We start from the raw sequence: 25,195 nt of genomic DNA, 5'->3' as shown, positions 1-25,195 counted from the left end.
CGAACCGTAAAACCGGTTGTTGAATTCCTAATTCTCTTATCTTTTTCTCTCTCTAATACTTAAATAACGATCTTAAAAAAGTTAATAACTGATTATCTAATCTTCCCGTACGTCTTTAAAACTCTTACGAGGCAAAACACGTCTAGAGTTAAAAATGACTTTCCTAACAATTGTTCTGTGTTTACTTCCCTTGACTTTTGGTGTCTCTAAGACGTTTGACTTGACGGTTTTGCACATAAATGACTTCCATGCCAGGTATTTGAACTTAAAAAAGTTACCGTGTCGTTTACGTTTTTAAAGATTTGAGGAAACGAACGATGAAGGAGGTTCTTGCAAAAGTGATCAATGTATCGGCGGATTTTCTCGAACGTTTAATGTAATAAATCAGTCTTTGACTCAACATCCTGATTCAATTTTACTAAACGCGGGAGATAATTTTCAAGGAACGCTGTGGTATAATTTCTTCAAATGGAACGTGACACAATATTTCCTCAACGAATTGCCGTTTGATGCAATTGTAAGAATTTCAAAGGTGAAAATTCGTGATAACAGAATTGATTTGAGGTGTTGGGTAACCACGAGTTTGATGATGGTATTAAGGGAGTTGTCCCATTCATCAAAAGCTTAAAAGCTCCAGTCATTGCATCAAACATTGACGATAGCCAAGAACCAGACTTACAAAATATTTACCAAAAAAGCGTGGTCGTTGAAAGAAACGGTAAAAAAATTGGGATTATTGGCGTATTGATTCACACATGTAATGTAAGTTGTTTGGTGGTGGTTAAATATTAAAGAAATAATCAAACAATTAACAGGAAATCTCAAACACTGAAAAACTGAGCTTTCTAGACGAGTCTGAATCAGTTAATACCGAAGCTGAACGATTAGTTAAGGAAGAGGGAGTTTTCACTAACATAGTTTTGTCTCATTCGGGTTACGACATTGAACAAGAAATTGCAAGAAAAGCAACTAAGGCGTCTAAAATAAGTTTGGTTGTTGGCGGACATTCGCACACATTTTTATACACAGGAGAACCTGTTCCTGGCCCTGCGACTCCGTCAGGACCGTACCCAACAATTATAAATCGAACTGAAGACGACAGACAAGTTCTAGTAGTCCAAGCTTCTTGTTATGCCAGATATCTTGGAAATATAACGGTAAGTTACGACGAAAATGGGAATTGTGTCGGTTGGAGTGGAGAACCAATATTTCTAGATACGGACACACCTCAAGGTAAAATTACATAATCGAAAAATAATTTGGTGCTAAATTATAAAATTTATTAGACAAGATAATTAACAAAGAACTACAACCTTGGAAAGATGCAGTTGATGAATTAGGTAATAGAGTTCTTGGACAAACTTTGGTAACACTAGACAAGACAATGTGTTATCAATCCGAATGTTTGCTTGGTAATTTTGTGACCGACGTGATGGTTTATAGTGTAAGTGTAAATTGATACAATACTTTTGATTGCTATAGATAATTGTAATAGTACATAGCATTGGCTGACAACACGTCTTATTGGACTTATGCCTCTTTGGCCGTTTTCAACGTTGGAGGTTTGAGAACTACGATAGAACGTGGAGGTACTACAAGAGACAACAGTTTTGAAAAACCATTTTATGTCACTTCTTCTAGATATAACTTACAGCGACATGATGACAGCCCAACCGTTCGAAAACACGTTCGATGTTGGCGAAATTGAAGGAAAATATATCAAAGAAATGTTTGAGTTCAGTATGACTCCATACAGCTACGGACGAACTTACGCAGACGTAAACTTATTACAAATTTCAGGTACTTTAAATAATAATTTGTAAATAAATCTACAATATTGTGTAGGTTTTCACATTGTTGCAAATTTATCACAACCGATCGGCTCCCGGATTCAATCAATCAAAGCTCGTTGCAACGAATGCAACATCCCGATTTACGAAGACTTGGATTTGAATAAAACTTACCGCTTAATTGTGCCAGTTTTTCTGAGAAATGGTGGAGACGGTTTCACCGTTATTCGAGACAATTTGAAAAATGTTAAAGTCGGAAGAGTGGACATTGATGTTTTTGTTGAGTATTTAGGGGCGAAATCGCCAGTTTTTGAGGAAATTGATGGGAGAATCGAGTTCGTTGGAGACGTGACGATTAATTGCAGAAATTTGGATTCCTAATACTATGTAATTTTTTGTAACAGAAATAAAATACACGCTTAACAATATGCACTGTCTTTTTTAATTTCCTTTTCCTTCTTCAAATTTTGGAGAATATTATCCTTATTTCAAATCAGATCAAAACATGTTTACGTTTACGTTTTCTGAGTGCTATTATGGGTATTTTTTATTTTTCTGTGCGTGCTTAGCATACTAACCGATAACCCTTATCAATTCACAAATCTAACACTTGAACACGAAATTGTGCGTAAGAATGTAGATGGCCACTCGATGATACGAGCGTCTAAACCAAATTTTAATGCATGCACATCCATATTCAAGTAAGTATTTACCATACAATTTAACTACTATTGTCACCGAATCCTTCTTGGTCGTTATCTTATTCGCACTTTTATTATTTTATTGTGCTGCTTACGTGCGCCACATCAAGAAGAAATTAGTTCCTAAAACAAACATGAGACTTTTCGGTTGTGTTGCTTTGGTACTATTACTTTCAATATTTACTGCCTATGGCTTTCCGTCTAAACAAACCGAATTGATCGAATTGTCCGTCATTCACATAAATGATTTTCATGCAAGGTGAGTCACGCAAAATAATAATTTTAAATTTATTCCAAAGCTTGAAGATATGAGGAAACAAACCTCGATTCCGGGTTATGTAAAACCTCAAACTGTATTGGTGGATTCTCGCGACTTTTTGCAAGTGTTATGAAAATTATCGAGGAAAAACCTCACTCGATTTTACTCAATGCGGGCGATAATTTCGAGGGTACTTTATGGTACGATGTTCACAAATGGAACGTTACTCAGTACTTTTTCAATAAGCTACCAACAGACGCATTTGTAATTAATTAACGTGGATATAACGTATAGTCAAAAACCATAACACATATGTTACAGACTTTGGGTAACCACGAGTTTGAAGATAAAATCGCAGGTTTAGTACCGTTTTTGGAGCAACTCAAAGCCCCAGTTGTTGTGTCAAATATTGATGCAACTCGGGAACCATCAATTCAGAATTTGTTCAACAAAAGTGTAGTGATAGAAAGACACGGGTTGAAAATTGGCATAATTGGAGTCATTTTATCCACAATCAATGTAAGCATTTTATAACCCAATCACTTGTTAACGTACCAACATTTTAGGAAATTGCAGACATTGGTAATTTAATTTTACTAAAAGAGTCTGAATCGGTAAATACGGAGGCCGAAAGATTAGTTAGGGAAGAAGGAGTGTTTACGAATATTGTTTTATCACACTGTGGCTACGACGTTGAAAAGGCAATCGCAGCAAACGCAACTTCAAAAATTTCGCTGGTTGTGGGAGGCCACACTCATAGTTTTCTCTACACTGGAGGTACTAACTTAATTAATGGGACAAAATTTGGAGTAAAAATTGTAGAACCCGTACCTGGAACCGACATACCAGTGGGTCCATACCCCACAATCGTCCAAAACAAAGAAGGGAAAAAAGTTCTAGTAGTCCAAGCCTCGTCTTATACCAAATATCTCGGAAATATTAGCCTTTTTTATAATAACTTTGGCGAAGTCGTGAATTGGACCGGTGCTCCTGTCTTCATGGACAGTAAACTACCTCAAGGTTATTAAAAACTAGAAGTTTGACTGTTCTTTTAACTCTTGTAACAGATAAAGAAGTGAATGAGGAACTACAACCTTGGAAGAAACAAGTCGATGCAAATGAAGGTAATAGAATTATTGGTCAAACAATGGTTCGCTTGGAACAAAGTTCGTGTCCCATGGCCGAATGTCTTATGGGGAATTTCATAACAGATGCAATGGTTTTTGGGGTTTGTTTCGTAGACAAATTAACCAGGCAACAAAAAATGTATTCTAGTATTTAGACCATCCAGAACCTGGCACTTGGACAAATGCATCAATTGCGATGATGCATGCTGGAGGTTTAAGATCAGGGATTGATATTGGGAGTAAGTAAAATAATAAGGTGACCAACCGTTCTGTTTTATCCAGGGCAAAAAATTACAATAAAAAAACAGTAAAAGTATAGTCTTTGAAGTTCTATCAATTTTTTTTACGGCCAATACCATCCTAAAGTATATACGAAATTTGTTAGAACCCTAAAAAATGAAGTTATCAAAATTTTCATAGACCTATGTCTGGAAATGCTTTCTCTGCTTTGACTGAGAAAACACAGAGAGAGAGCAGAAAAGAAAAAGATGTTAGTAAATAAAGAACACAGAAGGGATGACAGAATAAGTAGAGTTTAAGAAAGAATAGTGAATGGAAGACAAGAAGACTGAACGAAGAAGAATGAAGAGATAAAGTAGAGGAAAACACATAGAATAAAGAACAGTGTGTACCTAAGCCGGAAAAGAAAGAAGTCAGAATATAGAAACAAAGGTTAAAAGAGACAAATGATAGAAAATATTGGAAGCCATTTTCCAGTAGAAAAGGTAGATAAAGAATAGACAAGCATACCTACTTGCTAATAGGTATCTAATTTCGAATTGAGAATACAGCATAGAATAGAGAATAGAAGATACAAAATAAATATAACATGGAAGAGAAAGGATAAAACTCGGGATAAAAGTTAAACGGAAAAGGAAAAACAGAATACAGAGAGATAGTAGGTAACAGACTATTATACAAAACAGAGAAGATAAAAAATAGATCAAATCAAAGAAACAAATTTCCGGACATATATACAGGGCGAAAATGAATTTACTACACATATTTATTTGTGAGCACAGTGACAGTATGTATTTTCTAATTTTTCGCATGTCAGTTGTCTCTAAAAATGGGGCAAAACCCCCCTCAGGGACGCTTATGGCACGTAAACAACTAGTAGCACAGTATGAAGAGATATCAGTAACCACAAAAAACCCAAACAAATTTGAACTGGAATGAGAACTACGTGCCTTAATTTTAACAGGTAACAGAGCTCAATCTTTCTATTTGTAATTTTTCAATAAAAAATTCGCAAATTTACTTAAAATTTGGAAAAAGATAACACACTGAAACTTGTACCCGCCTATGGGTACAAAAATAAGAGAGCCGAACTGATAGAAGCGGACAATTTAAAAAATTTAAAGCAACAATGAAAATTGTTGTTATGAATACAAAGTAATTATTAAACACTGAGCGACTCGTTTGCACAAAAGAAAGGAGAAAAACAGTGAAAATTATAAATAAGAAATTTGCAAAATATTACATAGAAAAGTTATTGTATTTGATGAGCTTTATTACGTGTTAAAATTAACACACATTATAGGAACTTTTATTACATTTTTGTTTGAAATGAATATCTTTTTCTTTTATGTTTTGTTGTTTATTAATACTTATTTAAAATTGGTACAACTTTAAAAATATAATAATAATTAATTAATTGTGACCTGGTTTTTGTTTTTTTGTCGTTGGTCACCTTATAAAAATAACTAGTCAAGACTCGAAACAAAAAACTAACTCAAATCAGGTATAACTTACTACGAAGCTACAAGCATAGCACCCTTTAACAACACCATCGATATTGGTGAAATCCAAGGAAAACACCTGAAGGAAATCTTCGAATCTTCCACCAGTGACGATGGTATCACACTTCTGCAAGTGGCTGGTATGCAACTGTCACGCTCACAATAAGACGAAATAATAATTTTTTAAGGCCTTAAAATCGTATACAACCTAACAATGCCCGAAGGTTCGCGAGTGACGTTCCTCCAAGTCCGTTGTCGAAAATGCACAGTTCCAGTTTATGAGGATTTAAAAGACGAAGAAATGTATAGAGTTGTCTTACCATCGTTTTTAGCCGAAGGTGGTTTCGGGTTCACTTTGTTCAAAAAGTACTTCAAAAATCGGCAAATAGGAGGACGAGATAGAGATTTGTTTGTGAGATACGTCGAGAGTAAATCCCCCATCTTCCAAGAGATTGAAGGACGAATTACGATTAAGCGATAGGGGATTCTGATTCGCTCAAATTATCGTTTAGTTTGTTTGAAGTGTTGTGTTGTTAATTACTCAATAAAATTCGCAATGCAAACGTTTTTGCCAATTGTTTTATTTTTGAAAATTGTTCTTTGTGCACAATTTAATTTAACTATAATTCATTTCAATGATTTTCACGCCAGGTAGGTAAGCACAATTTTTAATTAGAATTAGACAAATAAATTGAATGTTTAGGTACGAACCCGTTGATAATTTATCAACAACTTGTGAAGGCGATAATTGTATTGGCGGTTTCTCAAGACTGTATTCAAAAATCACACAATTAAAAAACGAAACACCAAACTCACTTTTATTAAATGCTGGAGATAATTTTCAGGGGACTTTATGGTACATTGTGCACAAATGGAATGTCACTCAACACTTTTTAAATAAACTACCGTTTGATGCAATTGTATTTCGGATATTTTTGTAAAACAGCAGAAACACTTTATTAATTTTAGACTCTTGGAAATCACGAATTTGACGACGGTATTGCCGGTTTAGTGCCCTATTTAAACCACATTAAAGCACCAGTTATTGTGAGCAATATTGACGATAGTAAGGAACCCCGATTTCAAAATTTGACCAGGAAGAGCGTAATCGTTGAAAAAGGCGGCAAAAAGATCGGAATTATTGGAGTCCTCACCACTTCGACTAAAGTAAAATTTTTGATAGTTTGGTCATTAATTAAAGCAGCAAATTTTAGTTGACTTCTCGCACCGAAAATTTGACCTTTCAAAATGAATTAGAATCGGTGAATTCTGAAGCTAAAAAATTGCAAGAACTTGGTGTTTTCACTATTATTGTTCTCTCTCATTGTGGTTACGAGGCCGATTTGGAAATTGCACAAAAGTCCAATTTCAAAATAAGTGTGATAGTTGGGGGCCACACTGACACTTTTCTTTATAGCGGAAGTAAATTATCTTTAACTAGTAACAAGAATTGTAGTTTTATCCGAAATTTTAGGTCCAGTCCCCGGTCCAGACAAACCTTCTGGACCTTACCCTACTCCTGTTTTAAACATAAATGGTGGTACAGTTCTAGTTGTGCAAGCATCTGCTTACACTAAATATCTTGGTGATCTTAAAGTAATTTATGATGAGCTTGGTAATTTAACAGGATGGGGCGGAAATCCTGTGTTTTTGGGGCCAGAAACACCGTCAGGTTAGTTTAATTCTGACAAGTTCTTTTTCTTAATTTGTTTGTAGATGGGGAAATTGATGCAGAACTGGAAGTTTGGAAGAAGGATGTGGACTTAGAAGGTGGGAAAATTGTGGGAAACTCTAAACTTGCGATGAGAAATAAGCCGTGTAGGTCTGAAGAATGTCCCCTTGGAAATTTTGCAACAGATGCAATGGTTGAAAAAAATTGAGGCAATTAGAAATTATTTTCCTACGATATTTTTTAGGTTGAAAACAACAACACATGCAACCTTGCTATGATACATGCCGGAGGAATGAGGGCCGGAATTGAAACAGGAAGTAAATAAATTAAGTAATCATTCCAAATATCTGTGTTATTTTGACAGATATTACGTTCAATCAATTGATATCAACGTTTCCGTTTCAAGACACTATCAACCTATGTGAAATAAAAGGGGAACATTTGGTCAAAATTTTGGAAAGTTGTGTGGATGATAATCACTTGAAATGGCCCCATTTATTCCAAGTATCTGGTAAGTGTAATAGTATTTTTTTCGATGAGACTAATTTTTTTAGGTTTTAAAATCGTATTCAATGTCAGTAATCCTGAAGGTGGCAGAGTTCAATCGGTAAAAACCAGTTGCAGAGAATGTGCCGACCCTATTTACGAAAATCTTGTTTTGGAGAAATATTATCGAGTTTTCTTGCCAACTTTCCTAACTGATACCGATTTCAATCCACTTTTTAAGAAATACATAAGAAATAAAATAATTGGTGATCGGGACTCAGACGTTTATGTGAGATACTTGGGAAAACATTCTCCATTATGGGCAAGAGTTGAGGATAGGATTAAAATTGTGTCGTAGAAGTTGTTAATTTTTTATTTGTAAAAATTAAAAATCAATAAATAAAACTTAACAGTTAACCACTTTTAAAGTCCTTCAAGCGCATATGTTGGTGTTGGTCACGTCTTTTCGGTTGATCAAATAATACTTTTTTAATGTTTTGAAACGGCATTTCAATCAAAAGAACAAGCAAAAAGGAACACAATATGATAACTATGGTTTCAACAACCTCAAGCTAAAAGACACGATGTTTTCAAAGACATTTAATAAATTATAACTTACTTGTAAATATGTGCGGTATTCGTCAACATGTTTTGTCAACCCCACATTATAGAAAAAAATTGGAAATTGCACCAAATACAAGGCGTAAGCCAGTTTTGTTGAAATTTGAAAATATTTCCAATTAAACAACGTTCCCAACCAGCCTAAAAGAATAGTTTCTGAACCGCATTTGTTTTAATTTGTGAACAACCTGCAATATCTCTATTTATGGCATAAATTCCAAATGCTACACTGGAGCCCCAAAAAATCGGATATAAAGCAAGCACATACGAGGCTTCCAATTTATCATAAACATAGTCTTTTGTGACCATATGGTACGGTCCTAGCCAAGCACCGAGAAACATTGGTAGGAAAAAGCACCACAAAAATGCAACTTGCCACTAAAAATTTCATTAAATAATTACTTAACGAAACGTATACGTCAAGTACCTTAGTGAAAGAAGTGTTTGGTTTAGAACATTTTAATAAATAAGCCAGGTAAACACCTATTAAATAAATAGTTGCTCGATGAGTTGGTAAAATGTATGATAAACTAGCCACTGAAAACATTTTTGAAACTCTGAAATAAAAAATATTGTTCCATAATTTTCCTAAATATAAGCAAGTGTTTCATTACGAGATGCCGAAGTAAACGACGCTCGTCAATTCATGTTCGTACGAAACCCAAAATCTAAGTATTGTTGAAAGTAGGGCCACAACTCCCATAAAGAATAATCCAATTCGTTTAAATGTCCAGATCAAATAAACAAAAACTGGTGTAACTAAAAACAGCTGCATGTCAATACCTAGCTGGTGCGTGTGAGTCAAACACTGAAACTGTTTAGTTAAGTACACGTTTAGCAATAATGTGGTATTTACCATATTTTCAAAACCGAAGTAATTGTGGATGAAAAAAATATTCTTCCACATGTGCTGCTTGCATAGTGTTGAATGGTGATCGACGACGACAGGCCATAACGGCCCGGAGCCCATCAAGGGTAATATGTACGTACAAAATAAAATTAGGGCAATTACGTTTGGAAGAATTCTGAAAAAAAATTAAATTGGAACTTCTGCGCAGGTGCTAGGGATTTTTTATTATTTTAATTTTTTTTTTAAAGATTTGACTCAAACATTTTAAAACGGTTACCAATAAGTAATTAGAGCAGAAGATATCATTTTAATGAAATATGACATTTTCCAAATTTAAGTTCTGAAAATAAGTTAAATCATTTAAGAACAGGGAATGATGACAATTAAGAAATATTGACTTTGATAATTTAAAAAATCTTAGTGTTAACGTATTTTGGGCAAAAATATAAAATTTCTCATTTTGCTAATCAGTTGTAAATATTTCCAGTTCTGTCAAAATTTATTGTTACCTAAGTAACACAAGTTGGTGCCAGCCGGCTCTGGGTGTTGGGCGTGGGTGATCACAAAGAACTATAAACCGAAGTTATTGGGCGCCACTAGTTGTATAACCCCAACTAGAGGGGAAAAAAAAAGAAAGGAAAGAAAAAGGGGTTTCCCCGAAATTAAATTTTAATGGATTAAAATATTATATAACAAAGATTTAAAAAATGTAGGAAATTAAAAATTATTAAAGAAATAAAAAATACTATTCTATCTACGCTGGACAAGTAGACAGGAGAAAAGTGATTCTCTTATACCGATCACGTGCTCGGAATATTATTCTTTGTCGGCCGCAAACTCATAGATCTATGTTTTGTGACTGATATCGATAAGCGCAAAATTAATAACCGAATCTACCAACCGATATGTCCAGAGACGATTTACAACGAAATTATATATATTAAATTACAAAATGAGATCAGCAATATTACCTTTGATCGTGAGGCGATCAAACAAAAAAAATTGGAAGAAAGAGAACACACGAGACAGCAAAAAGGCTCGAGGTTAGGGGGTTCCGGCGCGTCCGTAATTAACAAAGGCTTGCCTGACCGTCTTTTCGATGAGGGGCTCCCTCAGAGGTAGCTGTTGACCTCGCAGATGGCGGGTTTGGTGATAACGGCGAAGGACCACGTCCGGAACGAGAGATGATGGGATGTTAGGTCCCCTCGAAGGTTTTACTCCCCCCCAATTTGAAGCCTTTAAATCGAAATACACACTGAACCAAGAAAACAAAGAAAAGGGCTCATCAGAATCAATTCGGTACCTTTGATGTTGGGCGGCTTCCTCGTGTTAGCAAAAGAATTTTGTCCTGCGAATCCGACTATTCGGCTACGGCGATGGTGCGAGCATTTACCACGAAAATCTTAGTGAAGCTGCACTCACAACGAATCACTCCATACGATACTTAAATTTTCACACTCGATGACCGCAAATCTCCACAATAATGTGAGATGATCTAAAATCTGCTCACTCGAGATGACTCCCACAACGGAGCTAGGACAAAAGTGCTAGAACGATTTCCGTTCGGAGTTTTAAAGAACGAGACTCAGAAAAAAAGTGAAACGGAAACGAAAATTTAAAATTTACGCGCTAAACAGAAGATAAGAGGAAAACTAGGGAGTTTAGAAAGGTAACTAAGATTGACAATTACAGGTTAGATTCAAATTCAAAACAGATAAGAAAATGTAAACAATGACATGGGCAATTAAACTAAGGCCCCCATAGCCCACATGGGAACCCCTAGGGCAGGCAAAAGGAAATAAGGAGGCTATCCGGCCCTAACGGATAGCATTTCCGACGATTTTCCCAACTAAGTTATCAAGGTACCAACCTACGGTTTTAACCAGAAACATTTTCAGGACAGTGGGCACTAAAAGGCTGCGACATTCAAGTTTGCCCACAACTGAATGCGGGACGCACCGAGCCACATATAAGGAAGAAAAAAAACATTTCTTTGTAAGGTTGACAAAAAAGCGGACATCACAGAAGGAACAGGAACATTGACGCTCCGACGTCAGCCGTTCACTCTGACGCCGTTAAGGGCATTAAAATTACACCCTGACCCGCCCTTCTAAGTCAGGGTGGATTTTCCAAACGTAACATATTTCAGAAATTATTTGCCTTCCTCATTCAAGCGTAGCAGTAGAAAAAAAAATTTCTACAAAAGATTTAAATAAAATCAAAAATTGCAAATAAACTTTTAGTAGAAACATTAAGAAGTATTAATAATTTGCATTTAAAAATGTTACGAAAGATGAGAGTTGTTTTAACTGTAAAATTGATTCCGCTTTATTAAAAAAATGAACAACGCAATATATCTAAAATGTTAATTTTTTTATATCTGCAGTAAAATTATTTAAAGTAGTTAGTTAATAATAAGTGTAATTAATTGTTTACTTTCTTTTTAATCTTATTATTATTATTTATTATATACGAATTTTAGTTCTAGGAGTTTTCTACCATTTACTGTTATATTAATTAAATATTGTGTAATTAATTTATTTTGGAGTATATTATTGTTATTAATAATATGTAAATTATGTTTTATTTATTATATTATTTATAGTAGATATTATAATTGTTAAATTAAAAAAAATTAAATATACTTTTGTTGCTTATGCAACCCAATATACACCTAAGTGGAAACTGCAATGTAGGGACTTTTGAATAAACATCTAGGGATTACAAACAATTTCACCTGGCGACACTGTTTCGTATGTTTTGACAACTGTGCGTGTATAAGTTGTAAATTTATTGAAATAGCTTGAAAATATTTTTATTAAGTTAGAAAATTTGGTGTATATTTTACAATGCCTCCAACGATACAAAATGGAACTTCCACGCAAGAAAAACGGCCTGTTAAACCAGCAGAAAAAAAGTGAATATGGTTATGAAATTTTAACAAACAGGTTAAAAATGGGGCTGTTTTAGGTCCGACTTGATATGCAGGGTGAAATATTGCAACACGCTGCCTGATATCCCGTTTGATTTGAAATTTATCTCATACCCGTTTGATTCATCAAGGTAGGGCTGTTTTAAATGTTTGTGGTCGCCTGATGTGTTGTTTCAGGTTTATACAATTTAATCCAACCTCGTTGGAGAGAAATTATCGGTATGAAGTGCTCACTGAACATGATTTGGGCGTTGCCATTGACTTGATTAACAAAGATATTTACGCTGTGGAACCAGGTGCTATGCTTGATCCAGCTGATGAGAAACTCCTAGAAGAAGATATCCTAACACCTCAAGACTCGAAAAGGTCCAGACACCATGCAAGATCTGTCTCTTGGCTTCGCAGGACTGAATACATTTCAACAGAACAGACTCGATTCCAGCCACAAAGTATGGATAAAGTCGAAGCGAAAGTTGGCTACAGTATTAAGAAGAATTTGAAGAATGAAACATTGTACATGGACCGTGATTCACAAATCAAGGCTATTGAGAAAACGTTCAGTGATACAACGAATCCGATTGAAAAGCATTACAGCAAGCCGAATGTGACTGCTGTTGAAGTATTGCCAGTGTTTCCCGATTTCAATCTGTGGAAATATCCATGTGCTCAGGTTATTTTTGATTCAGATCCAGCGCCTGTTGGTAAACAAGTGCCCGCGCAGATTGAGGAAATGTCACAAGCTATGATCAGGTAAGAATTAAATTTTGACTAAGAAGCTATTTTCTGTACCCAAAAAAAATTAATGATACGGCTGTAAATTGTTTTGCAAAAAAAGCAGGAACGTTGGGCATCAAATTCTTTACAAGTTAAAAAAATATATCAAAAAATGTGCTCTGTTCCATATTTTTCAAACCGCTGTGAAAAAAAGAAGATGAAAGAAAGAATTATAAAATTAAATTTGCTACAAAACTTGCTATTAAAATTGAATTATGTAATAGTTATTAATAATACTAGAGCGAAAACACAAGTTTAAAGTTCGAGGGCTGTCGTTATGCAACGAGCGTATGCGAGAACTTTAAGGGTCTTCGTATGAGTGTTATTCAAATTTTTTATCATTGTCATTTTATCACAAGGACAACATGCCAACAACTTTAAAATCCTCTAGCATATTTAAAATCCTCCATCGTTTAGACTATTAACTTTTTTTACTCAACCAGAAATATTTATTTACTAAACTGAATTTTAATTTTAATTAATTAAAATTAAAAATAAGTTAGTCCAATATGTTATTAATAAGTTAAGAATACGATGGAAAAACAATGAATGTCGCATTTTACACGTTTTGAGAAAAACAGTTTAAAGATCAAGTAATAACTTTGTGTGATAATTTTTTTTTCAGAGGTGTGATGGACGAACGTGGCGAACAATTCGTCGCCTACTTCCTCCCAACTGAAGAGACTCTAGTTAAAAGACGGGAAGACTTTGCTAACGAGATACCATACCAAGACGATGAAGAATATGAGTATAAAATGGCAAGAGAATACAACTGGAACGTGAAGAGTAAAGCAAGCAAAGGTTACGAAGAAAATTACTTCTTCGTAATCAGACAAGATGGTGCCTACTATAATGAGCTAGAAACCCGTGTCAGATTGAGTAAACGTCGCCAGAAAGTTGGCCAACCTGCCAGCAACACCCGTCTTATCGTCAAACACCGACCAATGGATGCGAACGAATTCCGAATGCAAAGATACCGCGAAAAACAACTCGAACCTGCAGGCGATGAAGACGAAGAAATGGAAATGGAACAAAACGAAGAACCACAAGAAAACGAAAGTAATTTTTCGTATTTGATTTTAAAATTTGTATTAATTGTATTTTTTAGAAGAAAGCGACGCGGAATCGTCAAGATCCAAATCACCGTCACGTTCAAGATCTCCGTCTAGATCCCGATCACAGTCTAAATCTCCCTCACGGTCCAGATCCAGATCCAAATCGCGATCAAGATCCAGATCCAAATCGCGGTCAAGATCCAGATCAAAATCTGCGTCTAGATCCAGATCACGTTCACGCTCGGCTTCCGGATCGCGATCTCCTTCCAAATCGCCGTCACGATCCAGATCCGGATCCAAATCACGATCACCATCACGTTCCAAATCACGGAGTAAATCACCGTCCAGATCCAGATCCGGATCGCGGTCAAGATCCGGATCCCGATCTGGATCCGAATCCGGCAGCAAGTCGGACAGTGATTGAACCACTAACGTTTTATTTAAGTGTCAAGTCATTGTTTATTGGATTTAGATGTAAATATGGTTTAATAAACAATACCTGAATATCCTGTTGATTAATTTTTCCTTGAATTTCATCGCACGGCCATTGTGTAAGTCGGTAAGTAAAGCGTTCGCGTTTAGTAATCCACTTATAAGCATGAAGACATCTGTATAAACAATCGCGTTTTTTGCAATAATTGTCCAAGGTCGGCTCACTCTCTGCAAAAGTAGGTAAAGAAAATTTTTGACGTGGTTTTATTTACATCAACTGCAGCTGTTCGGTTCATATAAGGGTTGAAAAATAGCGAAACGCTTTTATGGGACATGAGTAAAGCCAAAGCATTGAGGAAACGAATGCCGTGTAAGCCAGCTATTTCGCTGCGATCGTTTTCTTTCACTTCGAAAAATTTTGACACGTTTTCGCGCAATGAAAAACACTGCAGTATTTTCATGAATATTCCTGTAATTAACTAATAAAAAAATTGTAATCGAGACAAGAAATTACCATTTGTGTGCGCAACGCCTTTACCGTCTCTATAATAATCGACCAAAGTTGACGAAACCACTAATAGAACGACACAAATAAAAAATAATCTGGAAATAATAAATATCGATTCGTATTAGACTAATAAACATCAATGAAATTACTTAAACTAATTGTTTATCTGCATCTACAATGTGTTTTATAAAAACAATTAACTGCAAAAGATACAGCCACCCAAAATGAAAATGACGCGTCCATAAGTGAGCCTTGCAGCTGAAGCTTTATATGATTTGTTTCGCTCGATTTTGGTCGTTTTTGAGCGATTTTTTTTCAAAAATAAGCCAAAGAACTATAAAGTTACGTAAAAAATGTGTAATTTTATATTTTTCAAGCATATTTCTTCTGAGAAAGAGTAAAAAACTACTGGTTTTATATCTTCTAGCACTAAACAAATGTTTACATTATTATTAAAATAATGTGATTTCATATGGTTTACAACCAGTAAAGTAATCACTCAAAATAAAAAAAAAATTAAAAGCTATGTGAATTGTGCGATTTTAAAATTTTTAAACACATTTTTGATATAAAAACAAAGTTTTTTTTTAGAAAACTGGCTGCAGCAGAGACGTGAAAATTGATTATCTCAACAAGAGATATTGTATAAAAACTTGTAATAAATTTTGATTAAAAGTAATCTTCTTTCTGTCTTTCTTGGACTTTCACCGCATTGTAGACCTAAAATCTGTTTTTTTCTGTAATCTCACTAAAAGAGAATAAAAAAGCACAAATTTAGACCCAAAATTATTGTATCTTTGCCTTCTTTTGAGCACGTTTCTTGGTTAGAAACGTAATTGTTTTGCAAAATTTCATTAAAAACAAACCGAAAAGTCACCCATTTGCATTAAAATGTAGATGTTAAGTCTTGTTCGAGACTTATTGTTGAGGTAAAAACTAAGTTCTTTCGAAAAATTTTGTTAAAATGAACTGATGGGAATTAATATTAATTTTGTTATTTCAGCCAATTTGAAATTCATTTCAGTTATTCAGTTTCTTGGCTAAATAAACCGAACTGAAAAATCACCTATAAATGGCTCAAAACTCAAAAACATTTTTTCAATTTTTTTGTTTATTATCACGTTTTTTTTCGGTAAAAATTGTCACGAGTAAGCCAAAGAATAGTCTAAAAAATTAATTCATTTGCATTTTTGTTCAATATTTTAAACAAAATGTAATGAAAAACTGTTGATTTATTTATGGTATCGGTCATAGACGTCATTTTCATTTTAGGTGAATGTACCTGGCAATGTAGTCCCCTCTGGTTAAATCTTTACTCTCTTTTGTTGCTTTTTGGCACATTCCTGGCCTAATTTGGGCCAAAACCCCAAAATTTGCACTTAGCGATTTTTCTAAATCTTCTGCTGAACATTCCTGGGGTATACAAAATCCCCAACGGGCCATAGTGAAACCAGGAACTCTATGAGCGGGCTATAAGCAAATTATCACTTGTCTAAACCCAGCCCTTGGATAGCTTACAGCATCAAACGTGTCCTTAAAGAAATTAAAAGACTGCACTAAATCCCTGTACTCGGAGTAGGATTCGTTCCACAGTGCTCCAAAATCAATTTCAGCGAGACAATATTGGGCCGTTTTAACCCCCATACATTCGTTAAAATCGCCATATTGTACGATATTGCCGTTCAAAATTCCGGACGGTATTTTGGCTGTGGCGTCCAACACTAAGCGCACGTTTAAATGTGAACACGTTTTCTATCTGTACTCACTTTTCAAAGCGTTTAAGTCATGCTTATTTAAACCGTCCAGAAAATTCTCGTAGGCTTGTTGGCACTCTGGACGTAGTAAACTAGTGTTGAGAAATATTTTCGAGGGAAAATCCCGCCATTGTGTGAATAATTTTGAATTATAATTTGGCACAGCACAACAAGTGACACAAAGGACGCACAGAATACACAGTTTGAGCATTTTGGTTAAAATGAAAATTTTTGCATCGTTTCGTGGATTTATAGTCTAGTTTCGAAAGAAAGTGAAAGTGCCGTGACACTGACACGGTAATTATTCATTAGTACCAAGGGGTGAAAGGTTAATAGAACTCTAATATTAATACGCCTGGACATTGTTTTTAACAGCAGCAATAGTCTATTATAGAACAAATATTTTCAGTATCGGTTGATTTTTGGTGGATGCGCCGGTTTCGTGATTAAGCGGAACAATTAAACTTGTGTTATTTCTAATGCAAAGTGATGGACAATGTTCGTCCACTCGTCATTAAATAATCATAAAATTGGAGTGCACTTTTACGAGATGAAAATTCGGCAGCACAGTAAACAAGCTTTTGCGGCTCCAAGACGTCTGGCGTCTATTGAACTGCGTTTTCCCGATTACTCCCAACATACTTAATCCGACGTCAAGTCGGGACATTTCGTTCAGTTGAAAATTTCCAAAATGACACAGTATTTTCACTCGATTTTCAATCTAAGAATCGGATGGTTTATCCTAGTCGTCATTAACTTCGTAAGTTTTCAAATCTCTAATCAGTTTTAATCAAGTTTTTTGAACAGATTTTTGGCATTTGTGGGATAATCACATGTACACTGAAACTAAAGCATGGGAGTGAACAAGCACGGGATGATTTTTTCAAGCTTTCGATAGTGTTTGCAACATGTAATCTGATCTTAAGTGTGTTGCTTCTAGTGTCAGTCATTAAGGTAAAGTTGTGTGATTTTCCTCTGAATACTGAATTATGGTTTCAGAATAATCAAAAATATGCATTTCTGTGCGCTTTTTTGAGCTTTTTGAGCTTATTTTCGGCGGTGATTCACGTCGAAATTGGGACGACTTCCAATGTTACGTTTATCATCGTGTTTGTAGTTGTTGGTAAGTTGGATGTTAGACAGTTTTTTAGTTATTATAATCTAGGATCGATTTTAGGAGCCTTATTTTTGTTCTGGTTTTGCATTTATGCGTCGTATCAGGTTCTTTACCAACGCAAACAAGAAATGGAACAGGCTTACATGTCCCCTATTTGGTATTTTATAATCACTAATAAAAAATACGACACCAGTTTTTTCAGAACCACCAGTGTATTACAATAACTGAAGCATTCCGATTATAAAAAACAGGAAAGAGAAAACTGGACCAAAGTACCTGCATGAAAACAACATCTTGAAATAAAAAGTACTCACCTGTGTTGTTACAACTTTAGTCATTTTTTATAACTTTATTGAAAATAAAATGTATTTGTTTTAACGTCACAATAAATATAAAATTACAAAACAAGTTATTTTGTGGCATTAACTGATTGAGGGTCTGTGACACGGCCAGCAAACAATACAAATCGCTCTTTCGCAACGATATAAAACAAAAATGGATGATCAACCTCAAAATTCTGAGGGACTCCAAAGAAGCCAATTCTGTCGATACCTATAACTGAAGAATTGGCAAAATTAAAAACATGTCAATCATCAGCATCCAAGCTAAAGTAGAGAAGAAAAAAGTAAAAGTATTTTCCCACTTTATTTAACTGGCATCCTTTTAATTAAAACATACAAAATTCGAAACACTATTTAAGGTTGGAAACTCGTCCTCCGAATAAAATAACATTTTTTGTGGTGATGTAATAAATGAAGGGATGATCGGCAACGAAGATTTTTGGGTCTTTGTTTGGCGCATACTCGAGCGAAATGCGAACTGCCTGGACTGAAACCAAACCAAAATTTTGGACAACAGCTATTAAAAAGACATGCCAGAAATAAGGAAAAAACAACCAAAGCTAGAAATTTTATTCAGAAGTCATACATAAAAAATTATACAGCAAATAGTATATAATGCGTTCAAGGCGTGTTATACTTTCCAGCCAATAACACAAACTCGTTCAACTTCAAGTAGAAAACGAATGGGTGGTTTGCTTTAAACTGCTTTACATTTCCATGCTGGGGTGGCAGACTTAAAGTAACCACAACTGAGGCTAAAATAATTCAAGTGTAAAAGCACAGTGTCGTACAGGGCGCGAAACAGGACAATTGTCTACTTAAAATTAACTCGACCAGCAAAGAATATTACAGATTTAAGTTTCAAGTAAAAAATGAATGGCCTGTCAACTTCAATTGTATACTTTGGGGGCGCTGGGAGAGATTCAGTGCTAATAACTGCAAATAACATCAAAAATCAATACCAAGAAAAACTTTATTAATCAGAGAATACTTTTGTTAAGTAGACAATACGTATAAACTACCACTAATTATCACATTAACCGCAAACAGCAAAGCTTTATTGTGGCGACACAACTCTACCAACGAGTAAAATCGTATTATTAGATTTTATGTAAAATAGAAAAGGGTGGCGGGCAAAGAAAGTATAAACCAATTTTCTAACCAAATGAATTCTCGATTCTAGGTATCCTAAAAGTATAAAAACCAATTAGTCTTCGGTTATTAGGTTAGACATTACTCGGCAAAAGCGCGCTTCTCAACCAAACAATAATTCTAAAGGCCATTCTGAGAAACTCAATCTTTGTTAAAATAGTGTGCTCTAACAACAAATTTCGATGCTAATTCTGTGGCGGTTAGGTGACATGAATACCTATTTGCTGTATAATTAGTAATCAACTAATCATATGTTCTCGAAATGGAGATTAATTATTAACTGAATGATTTCGGTATTAAGTTAGTGATTAGTATGAAACTGAAAATTAATTTTATTAATTACTAAGTTGCAAAGCTTTTTACATCTAATAGACTTAATTCAAGTTTGAGTCTCCTACCTGCAGTGGCTGCTGCCGCTTCCGTTCCCGTTTCCGTAACGTTAATAAACGCCTTCTGGACAACGTCACTGATCGCAAGCTCGCCTTTTTTGCCCGCAATACCGCTCAAATCGGCTTCGTCCGTGAAAGCGGTGTTAACCCCCAACTAAAAATACCCCACTAGTGCGCTAAACTAAAAAATGAAAACACTCACGTTTTGTAATATTTTCTTCAACTGGACTTTATTTTCGATACTAAATTTGGGCAAAGACACACTGACGCGTTCCTGGGTGAAGTTGTGTGTGGTGAAAACTTTGTCCACTTGAGACTCCACAAACTCAAGCCCGTCTTTTTCGTTTGGAAGAACTATGACCATAGAAATATCATCGCCTAAGTAAGGCATTTCCAAAAACTTGGCTTTCAGTTCGGGGCTCTCGTAGTAGTTGTACAAGTCGGTGTTTTGCATTGTATCGACTTTGACAATATCTTTGGGCGTTTTGTAGAAGTCGCGTTTTCTGGTGGCGTACGACTCGAAAGGGTTAACCCACTTTCCTTTGAAGTACAGGGCGTTGATTAGAATTATTCTCGTGTCAGCGTCAAGGGTGTTAGGGTCGATCAAATCGTGGATTTTGTTATTGGTTTGCTTCTCCACCCAGCCGTTAATAGCCGTGGCAGCTTCGGTTTTTTGGGTGAAGTCGATGTTTTCTATTCCTGCCTGATACACGTTGGAGGCAACATTTTTGAATTCTTCTTTTACGGGGTAATCGTTCTTCACGTAGATTTTGTTGGCTGTGTGAAGGGCGTATTGTTCGTTTCCTTTCAATGTGGGAAGTATCGCTGAATAGATCTCGTCCGTTTTTTCGGGACTGTCTGGTAGGTTCAGCTTGTTGCGTATTTCAGCAGCAGTGGGGTCTTTGGCGCCTGATTGTGTCAAGGCAAAGACTGTCTGAATTGAAAATGGACTGATGAGGAAATTTCCGAAATTTTCTTTGGTCACTTCCTACAAAGCAAAAATAAATGAAGAATGTATAGATAAAGTAAAGCATTCCAGAAAAAGAATGTTTAAAACAATGTAGCTAATATTAGCATAACTACATAGTAAACAGTGGGTTGTTACAACAGAAATATTTGTGCAATGAATTGTAATGACCTTACTTTTTTATTAGACGACCCCGTTTAGTTCATTTTTTTGACAAGAATTACCTCACACGGGAGAACAGCAAAAATTTGGAATTTTAACACGTAAAGTGTGAAATGAGAATGTTTTCGGAAACATAATTTGACTGAATGACTGTTTTGCCCAAAATAGTATATTATTACAGTAGTTTTATAAGATGTTCTGTTGTGACATGAATGGTTTTGGAACACGACGAAAGAGTGCTCCAATAAAATGAGTGCCACAATTAAGTATTATAAAACGAGTGTAATACACTACTTTTTCTACCTTCTATTTTTGTTGTTTGTTTTTGTTTAGTTTAACTTATCAAAATCTTTTCAAACTATGTCCTCTTAATTTTGTTAATTATTCGTGCTTTATCAAAGTTAACTAGATAAGAATCATTTAAAAACACATTGTAGTTTCAGTTTCACAATGAACAATTTGTGAAACCAAAGTAGAAAAATACATTTTATAGCATTAGTTTTTTAAGTCATATTCTAATAATTGTGTTTTTTCGTGACAAAAATTGCAAAATGTTATATTGTCTAAAATTGTCAGTTTAATCAGGAGTAATTTTTGACAAAACATGCCATAATTTTTAGAAATCTTTATAAATCCATGAAAGAAATTATTGCAAAATATGTCTGTTTTTTATGAATTTTATTATCATTTTTTAATAGTGAATTCTTTTTTTTTCTCGATTATTATTACTTTTATATTCAATATAAAAAAATAAAATAATTTGTGAAAAAAAAAGGGCTATCTTAACATACTTGTGAGGAACTGCAAATATTTTAGACAAATATTAAACATTAAAGACGAAATACACTTTAAAAAAAGCAAAAAACAATCACCCCATATAAAATAGACACAAACAGAAAGATAAAACATCGTATGTGTAATTATTATCAATAAGTTTTATTAATTTTTTTACTTAACTTTTTATACTTAAAGATAAAGAAGTAAGTAAACTATCAAAAACAATAAACAAAAATGCCAGTTGACAAATAAAGAATGAAAAATGACGTCATTAGTCAAAAAAAAGTAATAAAATTTTAATTGAAAAATTACAAATGGAAAAAATGTTGGAATTGTTGAGCTCTATTTCCTTTTAAAATTAAGACACATATTTCTGATACATTTACCTTTATACACAGTTGAGCTGCATTTTTATTTTTTCAACAAACATTATTTTTTTAAATACTTGACTTAAAAAAGTTACCTCAAAAATCCAGATTAGACATATTTTTTATCTTGAAAAATACTTGTCCAATTTTTATTAAATTTAACATGCAGTCGTTTTTTTATTCATTTTTTATTAATCTATAGCGAAATCAGGAAAATCACAGAAAATCATTTACAAAAATTAAATTATTTTTGCACTTATTCGCGAGACACTCGTATATTAAATATCTTTATTTTTCTTTATATATTTGAATAATCACGCAATTAAAAAAAGAATGAATATTTTACGAAGTAAATTAAAACATATGAGGATTAATTTTTCTGAATTTCAAATTACTTTTGATGTGTTTCCATCTGGACACAGACGTTTCAAAAATCAGTACATTAAGCTTAGTCGATAATTTTAGCTGACAAACGAAGACATCATCACATACAGTTTACTTCCTTTCTGTCCACATTCAATTAAAACAGTTGTCTAGGATGTTACCCAACCAACAACTCAGAAAAATCCCGTCTAATGCCTTTACTCCTTATTTAGTGCCCGTCAAAATAATAATGTGTGCATTTTAGCGATTAATTTGTTACTTTCTCTATCCTGATTGGCTTACAAATTAATTCAATGAAGGCACTAACGTATAAAATTCACAACTGACTTTGCGTCGTTAGTGCATTTCCAGCCTCAAATAAGATTAAAATATGAACACTCCCTTAACTCTATTTTTCCCCATACTTTTCCTTAAAAGTACTCTTTGTACAATCAAACTACAAGAACAATTCAGTTGGTCGGTGTTAGACTACGAGTACACGGATGATATTGAGCGAACTAAAGCCATTGCAACGAAACGATTCGTTCCGGAAAATAATCTCCCAGTTGGGATTGAAGTCTGGAACGAAAAACTCTTCGTCACGGTGCCCCGATGGAGAGTTGGTACGTTTTCCATCAATTAACAATTACACTAGTTAAAAAAATTCATTTACCAAGAGATAATTTATACTTATTTTTTTTCCTGCTTACTCACTGATTTGTCTATCACGTCTAGTTTTTTTAATACATTGACTAAAAGTTTTGAAAATTTGTATCTGGTGCTAGTTTGGCATTCGTTGTTTCTGTGATAAACTAATTGTTAAACATTTTATTTGTTTTAAAATATCGTCAAGTAAATGTGGATTAAGCCCAAACAACTTTTGTTATGTTTGTGGTAAAATTATCCTAATAATTTTTTGGGATAAAAAATGTTACTCGTTTACTACTAGTCTACATTAAGATAATTTGACCCTGATAGTACAAAAGAAGTAGCAGTTTGTAACATTTTTGAGTTTATAATGAATATTTTTCGACTTGGTAAAAAACGTAAACTAGTGTTCTTAAATTAAATTTAATTGTTTAGGAGTCCCTTCGACCCTGAATTACATCCCGCTCGACCAAGCAAAGGGCGCAAAATCCCCCCTGTTGATCCCTTACCCCAACTGGGATTTCAACGAGTTCGGAAATTGCGAAAACGGTCTGACTACAGTTTACCGAATCAAAGCCGATGCTTGTGACCGCCTTTGGGTTCTCGACACTGGAACTTTCGGTATCGGAAACACAACCCAAAACCCGTGTCCTTACGCCCTCAATATTTTCGATTTAACAACAAACAAGCGACTCAGACGGTACGAGTTACGACCTGAAGACACAAACCCAAACACATTTATCGCTAATATAGCGGTAGACCTTGGAAGAACCTGTGAAGATGCCTTCGCCTACTTGAGCGACGAACTCGGCTATGGGCTAATTGTGTATTCCTGGGAGGAAAATAAGTCTTGGAGGTTCACTCATGGCTTTTTCATGCCGGACCCCCTAGCTGGGGATTTTAACATCGGAGGGTTGAACTTCCAGTGGGACACTGAGGGGGTTTTTGGACTCGCTTTATCGCCATTGTTAGCCACGGGGGAGCGCGTTTTGTATTTCAGTCCTTTGGCGAGTAATCGCGAGTTTGCAGTGTCCACGAGAGTTCTGAGGAACAGCTCAAAGGTTGGGGACAGTTACCACGATTTTGTCGCTTTGGCTGAGAGAGGACCCGACTCGCATGTAACGGCAAAAGTGATGAGTGAGGACGGAGTTCAGTTATTTAACTTAATTGACAGAAATGCGATCGGTTGCTGGAACAGCCGGACTTCTTACGAACCCGCCAACATCGGAATTGTTGATTTTGACGAAACTGAGCTACTTTTCCCCTCGGATATCAAAATAGACCGTTATGGATATGTGTGGGTCATGTCTGACCGCATGTCGAATTTTTTGCTGTCACAACTGGACTTTAACGATGTTAATTTTCGTATTTTTGTGGCTCCTTTCGGAGTCCTCGTTTCGGGGACCGTTTGTGACGCGAAAACTGCACAGTTTGTAATTTGAAAATAAAAAATTAAATGGAGTAGTGTGTCCTTGGTCACTGACCGTTCTTCAGATTTTGGGAAGAGATAAGTGATTTATTTAACTCGGATAGCTAAACCAGTTTCGTGTTTGTATATAAATGACATTGTAATAGCTTACTCTGTAGATAGCTGCCGTAAACAAGTTGTTGCCAGTGGTGAATTCCTGCAAAGCAACTTCATTGGCCATGGTCAGAGTTAGAGTCAACGCCAGTAAAATTAAAAACTTCATTTTTCTGAAAAATCAAACGAGTTGTTATTAGATGGAATGCCATGTCAAGGACTATGCTAATAATTACAGGAGCGTTAAAAATTATCAATGAATTGAGTGATAAGAAGCGATAATCTATGGAGTTGATGCGGTTTTTCTGATTTCGGGTCAAAAATCGGGTGTGCAAGAAAGCCGAAACAATTACAGCAAAATTGGACCAAATAAGTAAATAAAAACAAACCTTGTTTAACTGATTTGCTTAAACGAACAACACTAGCAGTGATTCAAGCACAGAATTCTCTTCATATTGGTTGTATCCCCACCTACCTTTCCAAAGAGAAGATAAATTGTAAATGCATAAATACGTGAAACGTTGTTTATTATCCGCCACTTCCACTCTTTCTTCGAAATGAAGTGTTCAAGAAAATTTTTTAAGTCGCATACAAAGTTTACGATCATAATGACTATGAAACAGGTGTGAAATTGTAGTTATCCACCTACATTCTAATAGCGTGTACTCGTAAATTGCCTTGAGGAA

The 25,195-nt window shown here is 34.9% G+C and overlaps 6 protein-coding genes and 1 non-coding gene across 19 annotated transcripts; 5 read left to right on the top strand and 2 right to left on the bottom strand.

Moving 5' to 3' along the window:
* The first annotated feature begins 94 nt into the window (after nucleotides 1-94).
* LOC661310 (uncharacterized) lies at nucleotides 95-8,194 on the top strand. Its single transcript, XM_064356229.1, has 17 exons — nucleotides 95-255; nucleotides 301-517; nucleotides 565-762; nucleotides 816-1,233; nucleotides 1,287-1,444; nucleotides 1,496-1,589; nucleotides 1,642-1,800; nucleotides 1,846-2,168; nucleotides 6,101-6,270; nucleotides 6,323-6,539; nucleotides 6,589-6,786; nucleotides 6,834-7,041; nucleotides 7,094-7,291; nucleotides 7,336-7,484; nucleotides 7,536-7,608; nucleotides 7,656-7,802; nucleotides 7,846-8,194. Exons 1-17 carry the CDS (start codon nucleotides 155-157, stop codon nucleotides 8,133-8,135), a joined length of 3,318 nt encoding a protein of 1,105 aa, XP_064212299.1. The 5' UTR covers nucleotides 95-154; the 3' UTR covers nucleotides 8,136-8,194.
* On the top strand, nucleotides 2,507-6,186 carry LOC661247 (apyrase). The gene is made up of 9 exons (XM_008203088.3): nucleotides 2,507-2,750; nucleotides 2,798-3,014; nucleotides 3,072-3,269; nucleotides 3,317-3,527; nucleotides 3,573-3,770; nucleotides 3,818-3,978; nucleotides 4,026-4,116; nucleotides 5,622-5,759; nucleotides 5,808-6,186. The coding sequence occupies exons 1-9, from the start codon at nucleotides 2,626-2,628 to the stop codon at nucleotides 6,098-6,100; spliced, it is 1,632 nt and encodes a 543-aa protein (XP_008201310.3). The 5' UTR covers nucleotides 2,507-2,625; the 3' UTR covers nucleotides 6,101-6,186.
* LOC103315127 (regulator of hypoxia-inducible factor 1) lies at nucleotides 8,133-16,996 on the bottom strand. 2 transcript variants are annotated; one of them, XM_064356091.1, is made up of 12 exons: nucleotides 16,716-16,996; nucleotides 16,468-16,670; nucleotides 16,232-16,419; nucleotides 14,956-15,044; nucleotides 14,714-14,910; nucleotides 14,509-14,669; nucleotides 9,255-9,423; nucleotides 9,013-9,212; nucleotides 8,826-8,955; nucleotides 8,587-8,776; nucleotides 8,397-8,539; nucleotides 8,133-8,349 (listed from the first exon to the last, which is right to left on the bottom strand). In XM_064356091.1, exons 1-12 carry the CDS (start codon nucleotides 16,912-16,914, stop codon nucleotides 8,191-8,193), a joined length of 2,028 nt encoding a protein of 675 aa, XP_064212161.1. In that variant the 5' UTR covers nucleotides 16,915-16,996; the 3' UTR covers nucleotides 8,133-8,190. The 2 variants fall into 2 exon arrangements, with proteins under 2 accessions (XP_064212161.1, XP_064212162.1); XM_064356092.1 differs by having other exon boundaries at nucleotides 9,013-9,206; nucleotides 16,716-16,994.
* atms (antimeros) lies at nucleotides 11,975-14,515 on the top strand. 2 transcript variants are annotated; one of them, XM_064356095.1, is made up of 5 exons: nucleotides 11,975-12,165; nucleotides 12,219-12,311; nucleotides 12,358-12,930; nucleotides 13,580-14,013; nucleotides 14,066-14,515. In XM_064356095.1, exons 1-5 carry the CDS (start codon nucleotides 12,098-12,100, stop codon nucleotides 14,431-14,433), a joined length of 1,536 nt encoding a protein of 511 aa, XP_064212165.1. In that variant the 5' UTR covers nucleotides 11,975-12,097; the 3' UTR covers nucleotides 14,434-14,515. The 2 variants fall into 2 exon arrangements, with proteins under 2 accessions (XP_064212165.1, XP_064212164.1); XM_064356094.1 differs by having other exon boundaries at nucleotides 11,976-12,165; nucleotides 14,063-14,515.
* Nucleotides 14,567-19,323, top strand: LOC103315149 (uncharacterized). Of its 5 annotated transcripts, none has more exons than XR_010333669.1 (6): nucleotides 14,572-14,681; nucleotides 17,113-17,463; nucleotides 17,511-17,657; nucleotides 17,703-17,826; nucleotides 17,881-17,977; nucleotides 18,023-19,323. It is a non-coding gene; the product is annotated as an uncharacterized LOC103315149 (transcript). The 5 variants fall into 5 exon arrangements; XR_010333672.1 differs by having other exon boundaries at nucleotides 17,869-17,977; XR_010333670.1 differs by having other exon boundaries at nucleotides 14,573-14,677.
* Nucleotides 18,136-25,112, bottom strand: LOC661409 (antichymotrypsin-2). 7 transcript variants are annotated; one of them, XM_015985180.2, is made up of 5 exons: nucleotides 24,985-25,111; nucleotides 24,568-24,682; nucleotides 19,905-20,690; nucleotides 19,712-19,856; nucleotides 18,136-18,378 (listed from the first exon to the last, which is right to left on the bottom strand). In XM_015985180.2, the coding sequence occupies exons 1-5, from the start codon at nucleotides 25,014-25,016 to the stop codon at nucleotides 18,230-18,232; spliced, it is 1,227 nt and encodes a 408-aa protein (XP_015840666.1). In that variant the 5' UTR covers nucleotides 25,017-25,111; the 3' UTR covers nucleotides 18,136-18,229. The 7 variants fall into 7 exon arrangements, with proteins under 7 accessions (XP_015840666.1, XP_015840665.1, XP_015840667.1 ...); XM_015985179.2 differs by lacking the exon at nucleotides 18,136-18,378 and adding an exon at nucleotides 18,449-18,678 and having other exon boundaries at nucleotides 24,985-25,112; XM_015985181.2 differs by lacking the exon at nucleotides 18,136-18,378 and adding an exon at nucleotides 18,449-18,648 and having other exon boundaries at nucleotides 24,985-25,110.
* Nucleotides 22,731-24,429, top strand: y (yellow). The gene is made up of 2 exons (NM_001168447.1): nucleotides 22,731-22,962; nucleotides 23,423-24,429. Exons 1-2 carry the CDS (start codon nucleotides 22,731-22,733, stop codon nucleotides 24,427-24,429), a joined length of 1,239 nt encoding a protein of 412 aa, NP_001161919.1.
* Nucleotides 25,113-25,195: the final 83 nt, after the last annotated feature.

The sequence above is a fragment of the Tribolium castaneum genome, chromosome 4 (assembly GCF_031307605.1).
Source record: "Tribolium castaneum strain GA2 chromosome 4, icTriCast1.1, whole genome shotgun sequence".
Taxonomy (NCBI): domain Eukaryota; kingdom Metazoa; phylum Arthropoda; class Insecta; order Coleoptera; family Tenebrionidae; genus Tribolium; species Tribolium castaneum.
Note: the sequence above shows the minus strand (reverse complement) of the source record. Positions and strands in the feature narration are given on the sequence as shown.

Coding starts and splice junctions, on each gene's coding strand:
- LOC661310 (XM_064356229.1), top strand. CDS start 155: ATGACTTTCCTAACAATTGTTCTGTGTTTACTTCCCTTGACTTTTGGT. Junction 6,540..6,588: donor AACTACCGTTTGATGCAATT/GTATTTCGGATA, acceptor TATTAATTTTAG/ACTCTTGGAAATCACGAATT. Junction 6,787..6,833: donor TCCTCACCACTTCGACTAAA/GTAAAATTTTTG, acceptor AGCAAATTTTAG/TTGACTTCTCGCACCGAAAA.
- LOC103315127 (XM_064356091.1), bottom strand. CDS start 16,914: ATGCTCAAACTGTGTATTCTGTGCGTCCTTTGTGTCACTTGTTGTGCT. Junction 16,420..16,467: donor TTAAGGACACGTTTGATGCT/GTAAGCTATCCA, acceptor ATTTGCTTATAG/CCCGCTCATAGAGTTCCTGG. Junction 14,911..14,955: donor AGGCGTTGCGCACACAAATG/GTAATTTCTTGT, acceptor AGTTAATTACAG/GAATATTCATGAAAATACTG.
- LOC661247 (XM_008203088.3), top strand. CDS start 2,626: ATGAGACTTTTCGGTTGTGTTGCTTTGGTACTATTACTTTCAATATTT. Junction 2,751..2,797: donor ATAAATGATTTTCATGCAAG/GTGAGTCACGCA, acceptor CAAAGCTTGAAG/ATATGAGGAAACAAACCTCG. Junction 5,760..5,807: donor CACACTTCTGCAAGTGGCTG/GTATGCAACTGT, acceptor TAATTTTTTAAG/GCCTTAAAATCGTATACAAC.
- atms (XM_064356094.1), top strand. CDS start 12,098: ATGCCTCCAACGATACAAAATGGAACTTCCACGCAAGAAAAACGGCCT. Junction 12,166..12,218: donor GTTAAACCAGCAGAAAAAAA/GTGAATATGGTT, acceptor GGGCTGTTTTAG/GTCCGACTTGATATGCAGGG. Junction 12,931..13,579: donor ATGTCACAAGCTATGATCAG/GTAAGAATTAAA, acceptor TTTTTTTTTCAG/AGGTGTGATGGACGAACGTG.
- y (NM_001168447.1), top strand. CDS start 22,731: ATGAACACTCCCTTAACTCTATTTTTCCCCATACTTTTCCTTAAAAGT. Junction 22,963..23,422: donor GGTGCCCCGATGGAGAGTTG/GTACGTTTTCCA, acceptor TTAATTGTTTAG/GAGTCCCTTCGACCCTGAAT.
- LOC661409 (XM_015985179.2), bottom strand. CDS start 25,016: ATGCATTTACAATTTATCTTCTCTTTGGAAAG. Junction 24,683..24,984: donor TTTATCTTCTCTTTGGAAAG/GTAGGTGGGGAT, acceptor TTGATTTTTCAG/AAAAATGAAGTTTTTAATTT. Junction 20,691..24,567: donor TTACGGCAGCTATCTACAGA/GTAAGCTATTAC, acceptor TTTGCTTTGTAG/GAAGTGACCAAAGAAAATTT.